The sequence below is a fragment of the Coccinella septempunctata genome, chromosome 6 (genome assembly GCF_907165205.1).
Source record: "Coccinella septempunctata chromosome 6, icCocSept1.1, whole genome shotgun sequence".
In the NCBI taxonomy this organism is placed as follows: Eukaryota; Metazoa; Arthropoda; class Insecta; order Coleoptera; family Coccinellidae; genus Coccinella; species Coccinella septempunctata.
This window is the reverse complement of record NC_058194.1, coordinates 33,276,213-33,298,646: the sequence shown is the minus strand read 5'-3', so window position 1 is coordinate 33,298,646 and position 22,434 is coordinate 33,276,213. Positions and strand designations below refer to the sequence as shown.

General features: G+C 42.7%; 5 protein-coding genes across 7 annotated transcripts in view; 3 read left to right on the top strand and 2 right to left on the bottom strand.

Annotated features, from left to right (window-relative positions):
- The window catches only part of LOC123314727 (glycerol-3-phosphate dehydrogenase [NAD(+)], cytoplasmic-like), a 30,688-nt gene extending 22,948 nt beyond the window's left edge, over positions 1–7,740 (bottom strand). The window contains exons 1-7 of one of the 3 annotated variants that reach the window (XM_044900038.1): positions 7,677–7,740; positions 7,422–7,599; positions 7,140–7,280; positions 6,832–7,089; positions 6,440–6,777; positions 5,901–5,996; positions 5,695–5,829 (exon numbers count right to left, since the gene is read on the bottom strand). In XM_044900038.1, the coding sequence (XP_044755973.1) occupies positions 5,802–5,829; positions 5,901–5,996; positions 6,440–6,777; positions 6,832–7,089; positions 7,140–7,280; positions 7,422–7,599; positions 7,677–7,726 (1,089 nt within the window). In that variant the 5' untranslated portion in view covers positions 7,727–7,740 and the 3' untranslated portion in view covers positions 5,695–5,801. Of the gene's footprint in view, positions 1–5,694; positions 5,830–5,900; positions 5,997–6,439; positions 6,778–6,831; positions 7,090–7,139; positions 7,281–7,421; positions 7,621–7,676 lie in introns of those variants that run through there. The other 2 variants (XM_044900040.1, XM_044900039.1) reach the window with 2 other exon arrangements.
- A 157-nt stretch (positions 7,741–7,897) lies between these two features.
- Positions 7,898–14,470, top strand: LOC123316044. The gene is made up of 4 exons (XM_044901954.1): positions 7,898–8,907; positions 9,170–9,498; positions 10,643–11,823; positions 12,467–14,470. Exons 1-4 carry the CDS (start codon positions 7,935–7,937, stop codon positions 14,373–14,375), a joined length of 4,392 nt encoding a protein of 1,463 aa, XP_044757889.1. The 5' UTR covers positions 7,898–7,934; the 3' UTR covers positions 14,376–14,470.
- Positions 9,061–10,464, bottom strand: LOC123314724 (ancylostoma secreted protein-like). Its single transcript, XM_044900035.1, has one exon. It carries the CDS (start codon positions 10,323–10,325, stop codon positions 9,138–9,140), a length of 1,188 nt encoding a protein of 395 aa, XP_044755970.1. The 5' UTR covers positions 10,326–10,464; the 3' UTR covers positions 9,061–9,137.
- Positions 10,497–12,097, top strand: LOC123314717 (peptidase inhibitor 16-like). The gene has a single exon (XM_044900028.1). It carries the CDS (start codon positions 10,577–10,579, stop codon positions 12,014–12,016), a length of 1,440 nt encoding a protein of 479 aa, XP_044755963.1. The 5' UTR covers positions 10,497–10,576; the 3' UTR covers positions 12,017–12,097.
- A 196-nt stretch (positions 14,471–14,666) lies between the features above and the next one.
- On the top strand, positions 14,667–16,026 carry LOC123314726 (peptidase inhibitor 15-like). The gene has a single exon (XM_044900037.1). It carries the CDS (start codon positions 14,703–14,705, stop codon positions 15,810–15,812), a length of 1,110 nt encoding a protein of 369 aa, XP_044755972.1. The 5' UTR covers positions 14,667–14,702; the 3' UTR covers positions 15,813–16,026.
- The last annotated feature ends 6,408 nt before the right edge of the window (positions 16,027–22,434 follow it).

The following is a 22,434-nucleotide window of genomic DNA, read 5'->3' as shown; positions in this document are numbered from 1 at the left end:
GTTCCAGTTTTTCCCAAAGGTTAATTTACAGCAGATGACGAGGAGCTGACGTGGCAGTGAAGCGAGAAAAGTAATTTAGATGGACTCTCGCTGCGCTAGCTTCTGGATATTGTCCCTGACTGACGTGCTAAGGGTAAAATAAAGAAGAAAAATCACATATTACTTTGCTGGCGCGCGCTGATCCTAACGTATTAACCGCAGGCTTCACACCTACGTACGAGCCAAGCTGCTCGCTTCATTTTGACTGTGGGAGATTCATTGCGATAGGACGTAGAGGTTTTCAAGCCTTTGATATCAGGTTTCAATCGACACAAAGGGAACAGCTTGAAAATTGGATCAAATCGAACACTACACGATGATTCACGAAGAAAAAAGTGGACCTAGATGGAACACACTGCTCGAAGCCTTCCAATGATACCAAGAACTAAGCCGTGGACGTTAAAAGACCAACTTCAACGATAAACCATCCGCTGAAACTCCCTGGATTAGCGAGACCGACTTGCACGTCCCCCACTCTTCAATTTGCCCACCCTTGGGCAACCATAGTCGAACTCCAATTATAAAACAATTTTATCCGGGATCAAATAGTTGAACAGCGTCTGATTCAGATTCAGAATAGCTGGGAACCCCATCCAGCTCTCCGGGATCAGACAATTTTTTTCTCCGGGCGCTGGAATTAGAGGAAGAATTGATTGCATTTGTCTCCCCCGAGCAGTGGATCCTAGCGACCTCTCGTAAAACTTTCAGAGAATTGTTGAGATTTCTCCCACGTCTTTTGGTTCGTAGGGTTTGTTGGTATAACGGGTCCATTTGTCCCAGAAAATGTTCAGTTTTCACATGTACAGGGTGGGCAAAATTCGTTGTCTACTGAGAGGATCTTAAGAACTTTACCAGCTAGAAGCACATTTTCGAAGAAACAAAGAGTGGTGAAAACCGCAGTCTCCTACGATACTTCGTTTTCGAGTTTGATAATTTCTTAAAGTTCTCATAACTCTTTGCCTTTGGAGATACAAATCTGAAACTTGAACTTTCCACAGGCACTTTTTTACGAAGAATTCACTGATGAGCTCAAAATATATTTAAATTTCGAATCATCATGTTTTTAAACGCAAACTTTTATTGAATTTGTTATTTTTGAATTGGAAAAAAATCTTTGTCAGTAGATTCCACGTAAAAAAGTGTCTGTAGAAGGTTCAAGTTTCAGTTCTGTAACTTCAAAGACATAAAGTTATGAAAACTTTTAGGAATCTCAATTTTTGTTTCTCAAATACAGTCTCTATTTTTCAATCCATCCTGCAGCTTCCCTGACAAAAAAATCCTCATCCTGTTGCATCGTCTACCTTTTTCAACCTCTCTCAGAACCCAACTCGCCCCCACTCAGTCCCACGCACCTCAACACACCCCATTCATGGCCGTCTACGACCAGATCCCGTGATTGAATAGGAAACAAATCCGACGGCAAGTTTGAGAGCGTCCCGACGCCGGATGCACCACCGGGAGGGTTCATTGATAACGTCTCGCAGATGTAACTGCGTGCCGCGGATGGCCCGTGGGCGTCTCTTCGGATTCTGGCGTCGCGCCGCCACGTGGGACGCGTGCGGGCGTCGGGACGCTGCCGCCTGAAGGACCGCCAGTCACGGTTCGGACGCGGTTAAGAAGTCGTGCCCCAGGTCCCGGACAGAGCCGAGAGCGCGCGTTTCACGGTAAGTTCGAAAAGTTTCTCGGGGTAGTTTTTGAGGTTTGCCTCGGGGGGGGTGGTGCGCTGGACCTTGAACGATCTGGCGTTGCCTTGTGTGGATGCTCGTGTTCAAATGAAGGTAAAAAATGCAGGCTTTAACGACAGGTATTCGAATCTTTCGTCGAGAATGTTTGAGCTTCACTTGTGTTGTAAAAAGTATTGTATTATGTTCTATTATAGTTCTACTTTTTTGAGATTTAATTAATAATTTTATTGATATGTTTTTAGTTGTTCAATCTTTCTGAGTGTGTATCACTTTCCGATCTGTGATGATTTATCTGGAAGATAATCCACTCGAAAGGTGACCATCCCTAAAAAGATGGGGTCAGTTAAAAAACCGTCAAAACCAAACAGTTGCTTCGAGATCGCTGTAGTTTTCAGATTTATTACTAGAAGAGTTGCTCTTTCAGAATATGTATCACGTTTATATCTACGATAATTTTCCTGGAAGATTAATCTCTCTAAAGATGACCGTCGAAAAATTCCAAAAAATTGGGTTTAGTTAAGACTTCCTTAAGATCGAACGGTTGTGCCGAAATGGATGAAGTTCTCAGATTTTTTACTAGAGGAGTTGCTCTTTTAGAATATGTATCACGTTTAGATCTACGATTATTTTCCTGGAAGATTAATCTCTGTTAAGATGACCGTCGAAAAATTCCAAAAATTTGGGTTGAGTTAAAACTTCCTCCAGATCGAACGGTTGTGCCGATATGGATGAAGTTCTCAGATTATCTACTAGAAGAGTTGCTCTTTCAGAATATGTATCACGTTTATATCTACAATAATTTTCCTGGAAGATTAATCTCTCTAAAGATGACCGTCGAAAAATTCCAAAAAATTGGGTTCAGTTAAAACTTCCTCCAGATCGAACAGTTGTGCCGATATGAATGAAGTTCTCAGATTATCTACTAGAAGAGTTGCTCTTTCAGAATATGTATCACGTTTAGATCTACGATAATTTTCCTGGAAGATTAATCTCTCTAAAGATAACCGTCGAAAAATTCCAAAAAATTGGGTTGAGTTAAAACTTCCTCAAGATCGAACGGTTGTGCCGAAATGGATGAAATTCTCCGATTCTATACTAAAAGAGTTGCTTTTTCAGAATATGTATCACTCTTAGATCTACGATGATTTTCCTGGAAGATTAATCTCTCTAAATATGACCGTCGAAAAATTCCAAAAAATTGGGTTCAGTTAAAACTTCCTCAAGATCGAACGGTTGTGCCGAAATGGATGAAGTTCTCAGATTTTCTACTAGAAGAGTTGTTCTTCCAGAATATGTATCAAGTTTAGATCTACGATAATTTTCCTGGAAGATTAATCTCTCTAAAGATGACCGTCGAAAAATTCCAAAAAATTGGGTTTAGTTAAGACTTCCTTAAGATCGAACGGTTGTGCCGAAATGGATGAAGTTCTCAGATTTTTTACTAGAGGAGTTGCTCTTTTAGAATATGTATCACGTTTAGATCTACGATTATTTTCCTGGAAGATTAATCTCTGTTAAGATGACCGTCGAAAAATTCCAAAAATTTGGGTTGAGTTAAAACTTCCTCCAGATCGAACGGTTGTGCCGATATGGATGAAGTTCTCAGATTATCTACTAGAAGAGTTGCTCTTTCAGAATATGTATCACGTTTATATCTACAATAATTTTCCTGGAAGATTAATCTCTCTAAAGATGACCGTCGAAAAATTCCAAAAAATTGGGTTCAGTTAAAACTTCCTCCAGATCGAACAGTTGTGCCGATATGAATGAAGTTCTCAGATTATCTACTAGAAGAGTTGCTCTTTCAGAATATGTATCACGTTTAGATCTACGATAATTTTCCTGGAAGATTAATCTCTCTAAAGATAACCGTCGAAAAATTCCAAAAAATTGGGTTGAGTTAAAACTTCCTCAAGATCGAACGGTTGTGCCGAAATGGATGAAATTCTCCGATTCTATACTAAAAGAGTTGCTTTTTCAGAATATGTATCACTCTTAGATCTACGATGATTTTCCTGGAAGATTAATCTCTCTAAATATGACCGTCGAAAAATTCCAAAAAATTGGGTTCAGTTAAAACTTCCTCAAGATCGAACGGTTGTGCCGAAATGGATGAAGTTCTCAGATTTCGTACTAGAAGAGTTGCTCTTTCAGAATAAGTATCACGTTTAGATCTGCGATAATTTTCCTGGAAGATTAATCTCTCTAAAGAGGACCATCGAAAAATTCCAAAAAATTGGGTTCCGTTAAAACTTCCTCAAGATCGAACGGTTGTGCCGATATGGATGAAGTTCCCAGATTATCTACTAGAAGAGTTGGTCTTTCAGAATATGTATCACGTTTATATCTACGATAATTTTCCTGGAAGATTAATCTCTCTAAAGATGACCGTCGAAAAATTCCAAAAAATTGGGTTCAGTTAAAACTTCCTCCAGATCGAACAGTTGTGCCGATATGGATGAAGTTCTCAGATTATCTACAAGAAGAGTTGCTCTTTCAGAATATGTATCACGTTTAGATCTACCATGATTTTCCTGGAAGATTAATCTCTCTGAAGATGACCGTCGAAAAATTACAAAAAATTGGGTTCAATTAAAAATTCCTCAAGATCAAATGGTTGTGCCGAAATGGATGAACTTCTCAGATTTTCTACTAGAAGAGTTGCTCTTTCAGAATATGTATCACGTTTATATCTACGATAATTTTCCTGGAAGATTAATCTCTCTTAAGATGACCGTCGAAAAATTCCAAAAAATTGGGTTCAGTTAAAAATTCCTCAAGATCGAACGGTTGTGCCGAAATGGATGAAGTTCTCAGATTTCCTTCTAGAAGAGTTGCTCTTTCAGAATATGTATCACTTTTAGATCTATGATAATTTTCCTAAAAGATTAATCTCTCTAAAGACGATCATCGAAAAATTCCAAAAAATTGGGTTCAGTTAAAAATTCCTCAAGATCGAACGGTTGTGCCGAAATGGATGAAGTTCTCAGATTTCCCACTAGAAGAGTTGCTCTTTTAGAATATGTATCACGTTAAGATCTATGATAATTTTCCTAGAAGAATAATCTCTCTAAAGACGATCATCGAAAAATTTTTAAAAATTGGGTTCAGTCAAAAATTCGCCAAGACCGAACGGTTGCTTCGAGAACGCTGTGGTTCTCAGATTTATCACTAGAAGAGTTGCTTCTTCGGAATGTGCAACTCTTTCCGATCTGTGATCATTTTTCTGGAAGATAAGCGACTCAAAAAGTGACCTTCAAAAAATTCCGAGAATGAAGGGGTCACTTAAAAATTCGTCAAGGCCAAACTGTCGATGAAATTTCGAGATTCATTACTATAACACTTGCTCTTTCAGAAAACGTATCACTTCCATCCCTACGATCATAAGAATAAGTATCCCTTGTTCGAAACTGCACCTTCTCCTGCAATCGGACGATGCGAAACGCGACGCATCCTCCAGGACCATCCTTGCAATTTACAGCTCCATTGATAAACGCGTGGGCATCAAGATCATCGGCCTCCAGGTCTAGGAGCACATTTGCATCAGACCATCCGGGATAGCGGAGCCATCGAACTCGACAATTTTCAGATCGTAAACTTCCGTTTAAAAATGGCATCCTTTTTTTTCGCGCAGCAGCTAATCAAGCGAAAACTGGCCCTCTCCTCTGTCATTTTACGACAGCGTTTTAGGATGCAGAGATAAATTTGGGATGATGTGGACTCGTAGAAATTCTCGTTTTCATTTCGAGAATTAGATTCGTTCCCCACATAAATTCTTTGACGAATGTTGATAGGACGAACGTAAAACGTTTGAGTACGTACTAGGTTTCTGTACTGAAGAAAATGGTAGTGTGTTGATTGTTAAGGTTACAATGCACTTCGATATTAGGGTATTATGTACCTGCAGATTGTTGCAAATCAAGACCCAGTTGTAAAAAGCGACCACGAGAGAAAAATATAGGTATTTTTGCCGAAAAACTACCCTTGGTTTATTCACATTTGAGAGAGTTTATGTATGAAAAACTGTAGAAAACTATCGACCAATTCTTCGCCTCTGGATGGAGCTGAACCACTTCTTCACGCTTTGAGATTTTTGGGACAGTATCTAAAAACGAGAGGATCGATTCATGCAAAGTGCAAACATAACTGAACTCAAGTTTGGACAGTTCGACTTACGTCTTTTTCAGAATATTTTCTTCGATGCATTTGGTGAGTTCCTTGGCTTCTTTTTGACCACGGCAAATTTGGTCGATCACTGTGAACAGTGGAAACCTGAAAGAACAAAGTCCATCTGAGACTTAATCTCAATAAAAGCTCGAAACTACAGGGTGTCCAAGCTATTCTGAAAGTTCAAGTAGATTCCCCTTTTTGGATATCGAAATTTTTTTGTAATACTTATATGATTCTTTACCCAGGTGACCAGTAACATATCTGCTATAGGTTTCCTTATTCCAGCTCCAGGATATCAACGTAGCATATTTGGAACTTTGTTCTTTATTAATGATGTACCATTTTAAGATCACGGAGAGAGTACGACTTTACATGGAAGATTATTGTAATGTTATTGATTTTGATTAGTGGATATGTATGTATTTAAGTGAAGTGTTTGAGGTGGACAAAGCTTCTCAACATTTGTGCTCTGAATGCTATATCCATGTGACATATCTACTCTGTAATACGGTCACTTGGGTAGATTACTTGTAGAGTTTCCTTACTGATCTGTCATTTTTTCGTTCCTCAACATAAACGTGACCTCTTCAGCAGTCGGCGGTCCTTGCAGCATCTGTCCGTTCAGCATCTCCTTCTCCAGCTCCTTGATGGTCTTTCCGCTGGTCACGAAAGCTGCAGCGCACTTTCTATTCCTCCCAGCGAACGAGGTCACTATGAGATCCGCTATGCCGCAGCTCTCGAAGAATGTCGACAGTCTACCGCCCGGATAGAACAAATCGACGAACTTCATCATCTCCATGAAACCCAGCCTGAGCATGGCCTCCTTCATGCGATTGTCCAAACCGAGACCGTCGACGAAACCAACGCCGGTGGCCACTATATTCTGCGGATTCGAATACTATGTAACAGATGGAGCAGTTTAACGCGCGTCATATACCTTGAGAGCACCACAAATCTCCACAGTATCCTCATCGGCCACAACTGATATCTTCAAGTGATCAGTTTCGAATAAATCTTTTAAAACCTCCCCACGTTTCCTGTTCTTGCAGCCTAGGGTTGATGTGCAGTGTTTTATTTCAGCCACCACTTCGGAGGCTATGTTGGCACCCATCAAGACGTGGCAAGGAATCGCCAGTTTCTTACTGATGATATGCGAGATCAAGTCTATACCACCACCAGATTTTTTTTCGAAACCCTGAAATGTCCCAGTTGTAATTCAACTCTTGGTCGGACTGTTAACTATACCTTTATTAGGGAAACCCCTACAGCTCTTTTCTTGATTTTACCATACAATAGTTTGCATAGACCATCGACGAATTGGTGAGGAGTCACGAAGATGATGTAATCTGCATATTTGGCAGCTTCTACTGGATCAGATAATGCAATCTGGAATAAACCATTACTAGTTAGGCACCTGTGAGCCCAAAACGGTCTTAAACTGCACGAGTTGTCCTATTATTCAAATAAATAATAGGGAACAAAAGTTACTCCTACAAACATCATGCAAAGTTTGATGGTGGCCCTTACTAAGTTATTCGTGAATTTATAACCTCGACAATATTTGACGTTCTCATGCTCCTTGTTTATGATCTCCGTGAGTTTTCTACCGTCCAGGAATTCCTCGAAAACGTACATGGTAACTTTGGGATGAAACCGTCTCATACAAAGAACATTTCTAGCCACGATTCTGGCTATCACCGAACCCCTGAAAATTTACGAGTCTTTACTGGGGCGAGGTAATAAAATGAATCGTATGAATAACGATTCTAGGTTCTTCCTCACCATCCACCGCTTCCCAGAACGCAAACCCTTTTCAATTTTTTCACATCCATTGATGTCTCCCTGATTTCGATATTGTTCAGCTCGTAAAACGCTTCGAATTTTGGTTTCAACTATCAAGAGATGCCAAACACGTCATTTTGAGTTTCAGAATGAAACACAGAATTTTCGAGAGCCATGAGGAAGAATTGGTGAAATCTGTCATTGTCTTAATGACACCAAACTGTCCCTGTTCTATAAATCCTTCGGTTTGAATATGAAATGTTCCTGGTATCTTCGGCAATGGCCTTTTTCTCGTTTCTTCAAAACCTGCCAATTTTTGCCGAACCTTTTGTACCTAAGTTCCACCCCTATTGTTACAGCTCAAACTATTGCAGAGAAGCTTGTTCCTGCTCTGGATCCAAGTGTATCCTCCTACCCTTAAACGACGTCACCAGGGCAGAAATTCTCCTCCACCACAACAAAATCAGGAACCTCCAAACGAAAAACCTTCCACAACCATCTGGGCTTGCTCTTCTCGAGTACGACCTGGAGCTGGAAGAGATTTCATCCTGCTGGGCTTCCAGATGCGAAGACACAGTTTCCGACTGTTTCAGAACTCCCAGATTTTCCACAGTGTCACAAACTGTCGGACAAATCATCCTTGAAGAAGACGATTTACCAGATGCCGAGCAATGGACACAGATCATGAACACTTGGCTGGTCCTTCTGGAGGAGCTGCCCTTGGAGATGCTGTACGTCGCTGGGGAAAACAATTTATCTGAGCACAATTTGGCGCAAATTCTGAGCGATAAAATACTATTCGTCGGTTGCGCTTGGAGCATCTCCAACGGCTGGGTTTTCTTCGTTTGTTCTTATGGACCAAAGGGTCCTTCGCCAGGTGAGGAGATCTATAAGGTTGGAGAACACTGTTCAACATGCCCGGAAGGTTACGAATGTTTCGCAGATGAACCACTGGAGAGGCTTTGCAAGTCCGAATCTTACAAGGATATGGAGAGAACAGAGAAAACTGATGATGAGATTGAGGAAAGAAATGAAGGTTTTTCTCGACACAAACCCAAATTTTTCAGAATTAGATCTCCACGGGCTGGAAAACAGATAGCAACGAAAAAAAGGAGGAGAGATGGCCTACAAATCGTTATTGGCACTAGTGTTTTTATAGTGTTGTCCTTATTTTTTGCATTATTCGGTGCGTATTCTTTCATAATGTCAAGGATATATACTGAGCCGTTTTAATAGTGAGAAATAGAAGTAAGCCTATCATATTTAATGTTGACTTTTGAGGGTCCAATCGGGTCTAAAAACTCTGCTTATTATATCCTGTTTTTATACTTTAATTATAGTACCAGAAACACCCTAAAAACTAGAGATAACCAAACAGTTCCACTTGACATTTGAGTTTATTTAGTTATGTATAAAAGCACAAAACTGAACAAACGAAAACGAGATACATAGCTGTTGAATTTAAAGTAATATATTTATAATGAAACCAATAGCTACTGAAGAAATACAGAAATGTTTCAATCTCACCGAATGGCTCTCTGGAGCAGTTCGTAGTGGTTTTATTGTGGTTGTTTCTGTTGGCGGAAGAAAAAGACTACTTGGTGTAGTTTGCGGCCTTGAATGTGTGGGCCATAGATTATCTTTGTCGGTAGGGTCGTTTGGAAATCGTGAAGGTGGAAGGGAGGGAGGTTTCAAAAGGTCAAGGGGCTTAGTTGTATCAGAAGAATCGTCTGGAAACCTAAAAGGAGGAAGGGAAGGAGGGAGAGAGGTTGGTGCTGCAGGTACCACCATGGCTTCCAAGAACGGTGTTGAATACTCCTCAGTAACCTCTGTTTTGGGAGGAAAAGGAGGGAAGGGAGGAGGTAGCGGTGTCTGATACCGAGGCATTTGTTCTTGTACCGTCAGAGCCGCGGAATATATCCTAAGTTTACACAATTGTTCAAAAGGTTTCATGTAGTCACAAGCATAGCCTCCTGGACAAAGTGAACACGGGTATCCCGTTTTATATACAGCTTCTCCCTGCATCGGACCTCTGGGACCATAGGTACAAACAAGAGTGAGCACGTTGTTCAGTAAACTCCAAGCGCATCCAATCGCGAGTATTCTGTCACTGATGAGTTGAGCGTAGTTGTGCAATTTTTCTCCCACTTCACCACCTGGAAAATTCTGGATGATCTCTGCAGGCAACGTCCTTATCTGCCCCAGCCATTCATTCATCACTTGCATCCAGATGAACACGCTTGGTTGTTGCCCTTCCGCAAGGACCAACTGGATGACGGATTGAGTTGTTTCGTAGAACCTAGAGGTGACAAAACATTCCGAGTACTCGTCGTCACATCTTGCAGCCCAGCAGTTCGATATTTCTTCCAATTCCATGTCGTATTCGAGTAAAGTCAAACCAGATGGTTCGGGTTCCGCAGCACACTGGATATCCCGAATTTGGTTGTGGTAGAATAAAATGCTGCTTCTGATGGTTTCGTCCATGGTCAATAATACACAGTTGGGGTAAACCTCGCAGATGCAGGCAGGCTGGCATTTTTCTCTCGTCGTGCAATAGGGATAGAAGCTAGGTCTTAATATTTCATTCATAAGGCAACCGTCCAAGAAAAAAATCAAACAAATGTTCAATGTAGAAAACGCTATCCGCATTTCATAATAACCTATTAGTAATCTACGTAAGAAACGTCTAAAAACATGGGTGACATATTTGTCACCCTACAAATATCATAATTTGAAAATTGAAGAAATAGGAGTCTTTGGGGACTGATCCAGTCATTCCAAAGTCATTATTCATCGAGAAACTTCAGGATTTTCCATTTTAGTTCACAGAAAAAATGACATTTCAACAAGACCTGACAGCTGTTGAATTTATTTTTATTTTTTCCTGAAAAAATAATGAAATGCAACTAAATGCTCTGCTACTATTACAACTCATGTTTATTCTTCACGAGGCTTCATCCTTGAAGAAACTGATGAAGCCAAGTTTCATACCATATTGCACAACAAGGGACAGATGTCAACCAGCATGCTCGTGTGAAATTTTACCTAACTGCGAATTGTTGAATATGGATAACACCACCAGAGAATCTATTTTATTCTATCACAACCAGATAAGGGGCATACAGACTAGGGCTGAACCCCAACCCGGTGGTATGGCAATGTTGAAGTACGACGATCAACTAGAAGAATTATCCAAATGCTGGGCAGCCAGATGCGAAAACGATTATTCGGAATGTTTTCTGTCTCCAAACTACCCTGAAACCTCCATGTCAGTCACCCAACTCCAACTGGGCAAGGGGCAAAACCCCACAAATATTTTATGGATACAAGTGATAAATCACTGGTTGGGAAACACAAAATATCTGTCTGTCGAAACGATCAATAGTATGCCGGCAGGAGAAAAAGGCGAAATTTTGAGAAACTACGCTCAACTCATGTGTGACAGGATATTGTCCATAGGGTGTGCTTGGAGTAAAACCGAAGAGATTTTGACATGCGTCTGTACTTACGGACCAAGAGGCCCCATGCAAGGAGAACCGATATATAGGGCTGGAACACCTTGTACTTTATGTCCTAAGAACTACGCATGCGATAACGAGAAACCGTTCGAGAACTTATGCAAAGAAGTCACGCCAACAACCCCAGAAGTTTTAGAGACTCCCCCATCACCTCCTCCCAGCCCTTCCAGGAAAAATTATAATATAATGAGATCACAATATCTCCCACCACGCTTGCGTTCAGACAGAATACGAGTGCGATCGCAGTCGATACCAGATGAGGAACAATTAGAAATAGAATACGAGCCCCCACAGCAATCTCCAGACATAGAGTTGGTGGCCCAATTCGAACCAATGCAGGATTCTCGACCTCCTCCGTATCTCGTAGAAGAAAATGTCACAGAAGATCCAATACCTCCATACCCACCTCATTTGCCACCAGAACCGTCGGAATACCCAACTCCAAACACCTCACCTAGACCAACACAAGGACACGCTCCTCAGCCACCTCCAGCTTTGCCTAAACGACCAGGAACATCGAATTGGATACCACCACCACCTCCCTTGCCCCATTTGCCACTGCGCGACATACCTGAGGATAAAAAGAACGTTTCAGCTATTCTGACAACAACTGGATTATCGGCGCAAACGTTACCCCAACTTCTGAATCCATCACGGGTACCTATGAACACTCCACCCTCACATGTACCTGAACGGAATGTGGTAGCAACAAGGGAACAGCCGCCGGTCAGAAGATATCATAGGAGATCGAGTTCTAGCCGGATCGCATCGGCAAATGTGATGATTTACATAACTTTACTCATTGCACTTCACAATACATAACAAAAATGATCAGTTATATGAAATAAGAGTATTGTTGGTCTAGAGTTATTTACCAGAAATAGAGTAGCATCTAACGAGATAGTTTCAGAAGTCTTTTTCTTGATGACTATAAGCTACGTGTTGCTGACTCTCGATATAAAAGAATCTTCTTGCACTTGATAAGGAAAAATCGAGATTGGATAAAAATTAAGACCGTTTTTTGTTGTTTATTGTTTGAGTTAAAGGATATAAATATTTGGTCTTTGATTTTTCACAAATGAAGTATATTTGTTGCTGTCAAGGATCTGCCATACGACAATAGTTCTCGATTCAGCAAAAAGTCAATACTGAGACCAATTGATGAACTCGATGGAAAATAAAACGAAGAACACCTTATCGATTTCGAAATCATTCAATCCTTCAATAAAAGTGTCAAATTCACGTCAGTCAAAAGTGGTTTTAATGAATTAGAACGATTCAGGAACAAATGCGACCAATTTTTCTCTACACGGCACTGACATGTTTGTATTCGAGCTTTTATACTCTCGCATTAGATATAGTAAAACCCGACTATGTACCCTATTGTACAACGAGGGATAAGTGCAAGATAGCTTGCAGCTGTCAAATGGCTACGAATTGTTCGGTACTAGAGTTGGACGATGGAGCAAGAAAGAGTATTCTCAACTACCACAATCAGATAAGAGATATCCAGAGTCGTGGAGAGCCCGAACCGGGTGGAATGACAATGTTACAGTACGAAGATGATCTGGAACAAGTATCGAAATGCTGGGCAGCAAGATGCGAAGACGAATATTCCGAATGCTTCATCACGCCCAGATTCAACGAGACCTCCCAGGCTGTCGTACAAATCACGTTACAAGAAGGCAATGAGCCGAAAGTGACTCTGCTGATGCAAATGATGAACTTTTGGCTCGGACAAGCTAAAGCTATCTCAGCGGAAATGTTGAGCGACATACCTGCTGGAGCAGAAGGTGAAAAAATTCATAATTTCGCGCAGTTACTCAGCGATCGTATACGTTATGTGGGATGTGCGTGGAGTAGATTGGATCAAGTGGTCACTTTCGTGTGTAGTTACGGTCCCAGAGGTCCGATACAAGGTGAATCTATCTATAAAATAGGAAGGCCGTGTTCACTGTGTCCCGAGAATTACGCTTGCGATAATGTGAAACCTTTCTCTCGGCTATGTAAACAAGTACCTGGGTATCCTCCGACTGTTGCAACTCCACCCTCACCTCCACCAATGCCGTCGACGCCGTTAGAAACAGCACCACCTTTTCCTCCACCGAGTCCACCTCAGACTACAACAACTGAAATCACGGTTCCACCCAGTCTTCCTCCGTTTCAAACGCAACCTGTTATTATTCCTGTTCCCCAGTCTCCACCAACGCTTCCTTCTGTCGTGACCGCCCGAACTTGTCCATTGAACCAGGCCCCTCCTCTTCAGCTTCCGCAGTCACCTCCTGCTTTACCTGAAGCTCAACCATTACCTCCCCAAACTCCACCGCCAAATCTTCCGCAAGCTCCGCCGGTTGCACAAACTTTGCCGCCACTAGCTCCTCAAGTTGCTCCACCGATGCTACCGCAGACACCTCCGGCCGTACCACAATCCCCACAAGGTGTTCAGCCCATGTTACCCCCAGTACCCGCACAACCGATGCAGGAAGCTCCTCCGATGCTACCGAGTGCGCCTCTAGACCTACCTGGTCCTCCGCCAATGCCACCACTTACACCTCCGCAAGGACCTCCACCAAGCCCACCAAGAGTTCCATCTTACGGAAACGTTCGTTTCCTCCCGATTTCGCCAAACCCACCACCTATACCTCCAAGAACGCCTTCTATGACATACCAAGGGACATATCCAGGTTACCAACAACAATCATTTCCGTCCCTGAGATCGAGAGGAAGAGAGCCACCATTCCCTCCCCAGATTCCCCTAGCAGAAAGATTGGTACGGGAAGACGTATTCGATGTATTCGACGTACAACCTCCTGTACCACCAATTAATATACAAACTCAGACTTATTTACCCCCACAACCACCACAACCCCCACCCTTACCTCATTTGTTTATTGGGACATCTGCTCCTCGACCACGACCGTCGTTTGAGCAATCCCAAACGCCACCTCCACCACCACCTCCTCATACTTTTATAGGAACTCCACCACCACTTCCCAAAATTCCTTCACCGCCTCCACCTAAGCCTTTTCCACCACCAATGAGACCACCTTACCTTCCGGAACCACCAGACGATTCCGACGAGAAACCTCGGTATTTACCAAATATACCTCATCAAGTACTACCTCACCAATTTGGGCATCCTATGCCTCCTCCACGATTACCACACGCACCAAATATGTGAAGATGAATAGTTTTATTTTACAGTGTTATTATTGGTGGCTGTGACTTGATTTAATCGAGTTGTTACAATGAAATTGAATAAATTTTAAAACTGTTCACTTGAACGTTATTCCATGGTTGGAAGTTTATGTTGGCCAAACCTGTACTATTCCATAATAAAGAAAGTTCATGAAATTGGTGAATTGATATAGGTTTTCAGCGAAAGGAATCATATTAGCTATGCCATCAGATCTCTCTGGAAGAAGTGCAAGCATAGAAATGATAGAACGTTGTTAGGTTAGTTACAGAGACATCTCCTGTCAGTATAATTTATGTTGATGAATATGAAATGTTTTCAGTTTTGGATATTCTAATATTAAGTTTAATATTGGACCAACACATGCTGATGCTTCAAGTATCGATGCAACCAAATTTCTTTCCGTTCTGCCACAACAACAGTTACTGTCAGACCGACTGTGTTTGTCAGAAAGAACTGAATTGCAGCTTATTAGCCATGGACGATACGGCCAGGAATTTGATACTGCTTTATCATAACCAGATCAGAGAACAGACCACAATGTATGAACCACAACCAAGCGGTATGACCTTGCTGGGATACGACTTGAACTTGGAACAGATCTCTGTGTGTTGGGCTTCCAAATGCATCAACCAATACACTTATTGTTTTTTAACGCCAGAATACTCGACAACTTCGCAGTCAGTGATTCAAGTCTTTCTGAAAACAGGAGCAACACCGGACATAGCCATATGGATGCAAGAACTGAACAGAATGACCCCAAGCATCAATCCTTTCGATATGAGCACAATTTCTCACAATTTCGCACAAATCATCAGCGATCAAGTACTATCATTGGGATGTTCTTGGAGTTTATCTCATTCGGATCTTTTGACTTTCGTTTGCACTTATGGACCAAGCGGTGCCAGAGATGATGAAATGGTTTATCAAGCCGGTCTTCCTTGTTCCTCCTGTCCTGTTCAATATGCATGTGATAACCTGGATCCTTTTCCCACATTATGTAAGCCCCAAATGGAGTCGGATTATTTTGTATCTTCAGAAGACGAACAGGAGGCCTTTAGGACTGATTCAAGAGCGTGGAACACACCACCTCGACTACCCTTGCATCCAGCAATGATAGCAAGTCCACCTCCACTTCCCCCTCCTCCCCAATTCCCCCCTACTTTATCAACTACAACTCCAACTACAACCACAACTCCAACTACCACCACAACTCCGACTGCTCCCACATCAGAGGAATCATCGACATATATGGTGCCAGGTGAAAAAAAAACTGGCAACGAAACTGATGATGAAGCAAGAAGGGAAAAAAGAAGACATGATCTGATAGTATTGGGCATCATGTTGTCACTGCTGACTCTTGCACTCATTTCGGCAATCGCCAGTGCTTGCATATACACTCATGGATTTGGATGTCGATAGAGATTGGAGAAACAAAACAGCTTGGAAAATTTATTATTGTTTCAAGTACAATTTCAGCGTTGAAAGCTTTCTCTAGCTAGTGGAACTGCTTGCCTATGATAGTTCAACATAATGAGTTTTCACTTTCAATCGGTCAATTGTTGGTTTGAATATCTGTAGCCACCTTTAATTTCAGTCGCCATAAATAAAGCAACATAGAATCATCAACCCTTTCCATCATTAGAGTGTCATTTCGAAAATAATTGTCTTGTGAATATGAGATGCTTTTTGTTCTTCACGTAATCATATCAGTTTTTCCACTGCTTTGCCATGGAGCTTCGGTTGCCAAATTCGTGAAACCAAGCTACGCGCCATACTGTAAGATCAAGGATAGATGCAGATCGTTATGCAGCTGCGCAATCTCAACGGAATGCACGCTGCTGCCAATGGAAGATTCTCTAAGGGAAAGCATCATTTTTTACCACAATCAGATACGCCAAATACAGACCTATGCAGAGCCTGAACCAGCTGGGTTATCGATGCTGCAGTACGACATGCAACTGGAGGAAATATCCCAATGCTGGGCCCTCAGGTGCGAAAACAAGTATTCCACTTGCTTCATCACACCGAGATTCCCGGAAACTTCCCAATCGGTCGTGCAGTTGTTGACCGAGGGAAGAAATACGACTAGTACCTTCTTCTGGGTGCAGATATTGAACTTTTGGCTCGGTGAAACCAAATCCATCACCGCTGAAATCATCAATGTCATGCCTGGTGGAGACAAAGGGGAGAAGCTTCATAATTACGCACAATTATTGGGCGATAGTATCCTATTTGTCGGTTGCGCTTGGGCCAGTTCATCGACGTCACTCACTTTTGTATGTTCGTATGGACCACGAGGACCGGACTTTGGAGAATCGATATATAAAAGAGGTAAACTGTGCAGTAAATGTCCGAAGGATTACGGTTGCGACCACGCCAGACCGTTCCAAAATTTGTGCAAGGAAGGTGTTGGAGTCACGGGAAGTACCACCAAACAAACCCCGCCTCCTGCACCACCACCACAAGCTCCAACCACCATATCTATCGCCCCTTCTCCGCCACCTCTGGCCCCGACCCCAGCTCCAACGACTTTGAAAACAGGAATCCCTCCCGTTTTACCACCAATACCGCCAGTCTCCTGCCCTGAACCTCCTAATATCGGAAAATCTCAGGTGATGGCAGCGCTTATGGAGAAGCTCTCAGATACACCAACAGCAGAATCTGTTACTCAAGTCACTCTCCAAAAAGAAGATCAGCAATTGACGAGTCTGGCCTATCCAAACGTTGGAGGTGTCTCTCCGCAGGCTACAATTTCGACTGCAGGTTTCAACGAGAGGTACCTGGTTACAACGCAAACTCCTCCTGTTCAGCAACAGTTTCCTATCGTGTCTGGAGAGAAGAAGACAGACAGACCTCAAAGCGGATTGAGTTCGCGAAGTGATTATAATCCTTTGGTACCACTCCGGGATTCTCTGCAATCCAGCTTCATATCCTCGTCGTTGATATCGCAACCCATTCGTACCAAACATCTACCGAATGATTTCGAGATGAACACCAACAACTCTATGTCGAGAGTGACCGATTTTGTGCCATCTGAAATGGTGGCTGCTACCGATCTTAGACCAGCTCGAATAGTTTCATCCCACCCTTCACCGTTTTATTCTCCAGAGAATGAGCAAGAACGATTCAACCCACCTCCTTTAGAATACGCTTCACCAAGAGATCCCTCAAGGTTTGGAGGTGATGGTCGGATGCCTCTTGGATTTCCCCAGAATCAAGAGCTCCCACAGCGTAACCAACCTTCAATGATCCAAGCTCCTCCGTACCATATATCGTACGAACAACAGCCCCATCTCCCCCACTATGAATACACGAGGGTTTTCACTCCAATCACGCAGCTTCCTATGTACATCCCGCCCACACATTCGAACCCTGACGATCAGCATATTCCTCGGCCACCTGGGTATTATCCTAATGTACGACATCCCCCTTCAGAAACCAGATCTCGAGAAGCCGTGCTGAATCAGCAGCGAAGATCCCATTTCAACCAGAAGGTTCCTACATCACATGCGTTTAATTTACCTCCTCCGGGAGTTTCACCACTTCAACAGAATCCTGGACCACGAGATCAGTTCATTCTACGTCCTCAGAACCCCCATCTAGATTTTCATACTGAAAGACAGACAATTGTCAACGCTCGGAGGCATCACAAGAGGAGTGTAGACGAGGACAAGAATACAACAAGTTCATTCTCAATTATTAAACATTTGACCGCTAACTTACGTAATAATTAAAAACAAGAAATAAATTGAAGTGTTTTTTCTGTGAACGATCATCGAATAAGAAATTGTCACTTTGATATTGATGCATGAAGTCACAATCCCTTCCTATGTAGTACAATATGAAATGCACTCACTTCATCCAATATTACTAGCTGTACTGTTCCTCTGCAGCTGTCTCTCAGCCACAAAAAATGTCCTCAGACCCAATTTCAACCCTTACTGCTCCACGAAGTTCAAGTGCAGGACAGTCTGTTCGTGCGAATTGTTCACAAACTGTTCGCTCTTGCCCATGGACGAAACCACCAGGAACAGCATATTATATTATCACAACCAGATACGTGACATCCAGAGCTCTGCTGAGCCGCAACCAGCTGGTCTGACTCTTCTGGAATACGACAGCGATCTCGAGGGTCTATCCAGGTGTTGGGCTGGAAGATGCAGCAATGAGTACTCCGATTGTTTTTTAACGCCAAATTTCAACGAGACCTCCCAGTCGGTCGTGCAACTGATCCTGGAAGGCGGTGGAACCCCTAGTACTTTTTTATGGATGCAGATGATGAGTTACTGGCTCAAACAGGCCAACTCTATCTCGGCGGAAGCCTTCAGCGCCTTACCGACGGGGAAGGAGTATGAGTTCGTCCATAATTTCGCACAGTTGATGAGCGATAAAATCTTGTTTATTGGTTGCGCGTGGAGTGTCATGGATAATTTATTGACTTTCGTTTGTACTTATGGACCTAGAGGCCCTAATCCCAGGGAGAGAATTTATAGAATGGGGAAGTATTGTTCGCTTTGTCCGAAGAAATACCAGTGCAACTATCGCAAGCCATTCGAAAGGTTGTGTAAGAAGAAGAGAGAACTGAGAGCGAATGAATCTTATGCGATACCAACTCAAACCACACATTTGAAACGCTCCACAACTACATCAAAATACCATGCGATCAAATACCATAGATCCAGAGGTAAATTTCCTCCCACGACTAAGGAGACTATCCAAACGACTAGAATTTCAACTTCAACAACCACAACGACCCCTTATATACCTTTAACTTTCACCAAAAAAGATGTGACAAAATCCACAACCTCTCGGTCAACACGTACCTCCTTTGATCCGGACTTGCTATCATTCCCATTGGGAGACTTTGAAATTTGGCCATTCGCTCAAATCACACCAAGGCCTTCAGAACCTTCAACGTCCCAGACAAGCCCTGCCACCACCACTTCGACAAGTGTTCGGGCTCAAACTTTGCCCATGACCCAAACGGAACCACAAACTTCAGAACCTCCCTTCTCTGTATCGAATTTGCCTCCAACGCCAAATTATCCAACAATCTCATCGACAGTGGACCCTGAAATACCAACCTGGTTCATCGAACCAGACACTTCAGGTAGTCCATCGCCTCAGACAATGCCACCTTCAAGCTCACCATACTACTCGACATTCTCGTTGATGGATGAGTCTGAAATTCCTCAGGAAATACCATTGCAGCGTTCTCGTTTGGATACAGAGGAAGTCGAAAATTTGTATCTCACAACCCCTTTTGCAGTAGAAACAGAAAGTTCCATATATTGGGATATTCAAACCCAGGAAGAATTCAAAACTGAGCCCACATATCCAACGACATTAATACAACAGCCTTTTTTTCAAACCACCACAGAGTACTCTTCTAATGATTATCCAGATGAATTTCTTGAAGAAATGCCTTCCTCGCAACCTCCTGACAATGATGAATATCCATTATCTTCTACAACTGGTAACCCTAGCGTACCAGTAACTATAGAAACGGAAGTTTTGCAAACAGAGTGCTCAACTGAAAATATCTTGACGGAGCTAAGGTTTGTAACTCCTCCCTTATTACCGAAACATCCTCAGTTTACTGGATATGTAACCGAAACAGATGAAACAACCACACTAACCACACTAACAACTGATAAGGAATCAAGTCATAGCGAAACTACCACAGCAAGTACAGAGGAAGGGTCGAAAAGAGGTGGTAACATTACTCGCAGTGCCAACGAAGATTCTGAAGCCACTTCTACGGGTACTCTGGTTACTATTTTATGCATTGGTATTGTTTTTATTATAATCGGAACAGGATTTTTCATGTTGGTGATGTACACATTGAGAATGGGTACAATTGAGTAGAATTTCGTTAGATATGTAAGAAGAAAATGTTTCAGAAGATTAGACGTATGTGTTACCCGTTTCAATAAAATTCAAATCACGATTTACTTACTTACTTACCTTGATACCTTGAAGAATCAAGACAATACAAGTTATTCGACATATTGAAAAGAAATACCAGTTACGTATATCTTATTTAATACAAAACAAACACATTACAAATCGATTAGTTCGTTCTTTGAATATTTACATGAATGCAATACTTCAAGTTTGGCTGCCATTCACTTTGAAGATAGAATGTCCTCATTGCATAAGGATAACAATGAAAATGTCACAAACTATCATTGCTTCGATGTGACCCCTCATAAGTAAACCTTTCGACCGTAGTCTTCTACCAAACTCCCCAGATTTTCTGACCATGGTTCTACTTCTACTGGGGTTCTGCTTGTAAGGACCGACTTGACTCTGAGGTCCTGTTGGACCAGGTGGTCTAGTTTGAGGAACCGGATGAGGTCTCTTAGGGACCCCCTGGGGATTTTTTGGTACCTCGTATGGTTGGACAGAATAAGAATACTGCGATGAATCTGGTTCTTGCTGTGATATCGATGTCATTTGGATTGGGGGAGGTGGGGTTGGTGGTACATATGGGGGAAGCTCAGATGGATGTGGTAATGGTGGTGGTAATGGAGAGTCACCCTCATCTTCTGCAGGTTCATCAGATTCGCCTCTAGGTAAAGGTGGTGGTTGTGGGGGAAAATACGACAAGGGAGGAGGTAGGGGTTCAGCATGCGGAAGAACAATTGCTCTGTTATGTTGAGATGGGGCTTCTGGAGGCTTAGGTATAGAAGATGTCTGAAGAGCTACTTCTGGATATCGAAAAAACGACTTCACGTCTGGGAAGAAGATCCTCCTCCCTTGGGCATCATAAAACGCTGGTGGAGGTGGAAGGTTGGGACGGTACTCTGCAGGTAAGTAATATTTCGAATCGAGCGAAGGCGGTAAATCTATAGGAGGCGGTTGGGGTATCGGAGGAGCAAGACTGAAATACTTATTGGGAATACGATTCGGAGGTACGGCTTGGCCATATTGGGATTTCATAATCGATTCGAAATTTTCCTCTTGGGGCGGCGGAGGTAAAATGGGTTGTCGCTGTTGAGTTCGGTAAAAACTCTGAATGCTGTAGTCGGATGGGGGTGGCGGAACTGGAGGTCTCGATTGGAATTTGGTGTAGGGTTGAGCGAACTTTTCTGAAGGCACCTGAAATGATTCGGCAACTCTAGGTAGTGGAGGTGGTTGCGGTATATACTGGGCAAACTGCTGAGGAACTGAGGAAGTCAGTTGGACATTAGGATAATACTGAGGCTGATGCGTAGCGTAGGGAGGCTGAGCTGGTGGATAGGAAGGCTGAGCTGGTGGATAGGAAGGCTGAGCTGGTGGATAGGAAGGCTGAGCTTGTGGATAGGGAGGCTGAGCTGGTGGATAGGAAGGCTGAGCTTGTGGATAGGAAGGCTGAGCTGACGCATACGGCGGCTGTGCTGGTGGATAGGAAGGCTGAGATGGCGAATAGGAAGGTTTAGCTGGGGGATACGAAGGCTGGGACTTCGGAACATTCTGATATAGTTTTGGTTGAGACGGCTGTGATTGAGTTTGCTTCGGATACTCTTGGCGTGCGTATTCTTGAACCATCTGGGGATATCGTTGAGTACTGTATTGCATCGGTGGATAATCTGTGAGTGTTCTGACAATATGTGTAACATTAAATCCAGGTACGTTTTGCTCGTTGAAATTCCTATTCTGCAACGTCTTTTGCGTCTTCAACCCTTGTTGACTTGGTGCAATTTGTTGTGGAGGCGACGTAGACGCTTTTCGATCATCTTGCTGTGATGGCTCCTCACTTCTAACAGATGGATAAGAAGAAGGAGGTACGGGTTCAACTGTATTCCGTTTGCAGAGTCTCTCGAAAGGTTTAACGTAGTCGCAAGCGTAGTCTTCTGGGCAATGAGAGCAAGGGTATCCGGTCTTGTATATTGCTTCTCCCTCTATGGGACCTCTGGGTCCATAGGTGCACACAAAAATCAACCAGTTATCCGTTGTTAATATACTCCATGCACAACCAACTGACAACACGTTGTCACTCATCAATTGGGCGAAATTATGCATACTTTCGTGTTTACTATCAGATGGCAAACTATAG

Excerpts from the sequence above, each read along its gene's own strand:
- LOC123316044 (XM_044901954.1), top strand. The coding sequence starts at position 7,935 with ATGTTCCTGGTATCTTCGGCAATGGCCTTTTTCTCGTTTCTTCAAAAC. Across the intron at positions 8,908-9,169 it reads GATATATACTGAGCCGTTTT|CTACTGAAGAAATACAGAAA; the intron begins AATAGTGAGAAA and ends TGAAACCAATAG. Across the intron at positions 11,824-12,466 it reads ACTGGATTATCGGCGCAAAC|AACGATTCAGGAACAAATGC; the intron begins GTTACCCCAACT and ends TTAATGAATTAG.
- LOC123314724 (XM_044900035.1), bottom strand. The coding sequence starts at position 10,325 with ATGCGGATAGCGTTTTCTACATTGAACATTTGTTTGATTTTTTTCTTG.
- LOC123314726 (XM_044900037.1), top strand. The coding sequence starts at position 14,703 with ATGTTTTCAGTTTTGGATATTCTAATATTAAGTTTAATATTGGACCAA.
- LOC123314717 (XM_044900028.1), top strand. The coding sequence starts at position 10,577 with ATGCAACTAAATGCTCTGCTACTATTACAACTCATGTTTATTCTTCAC.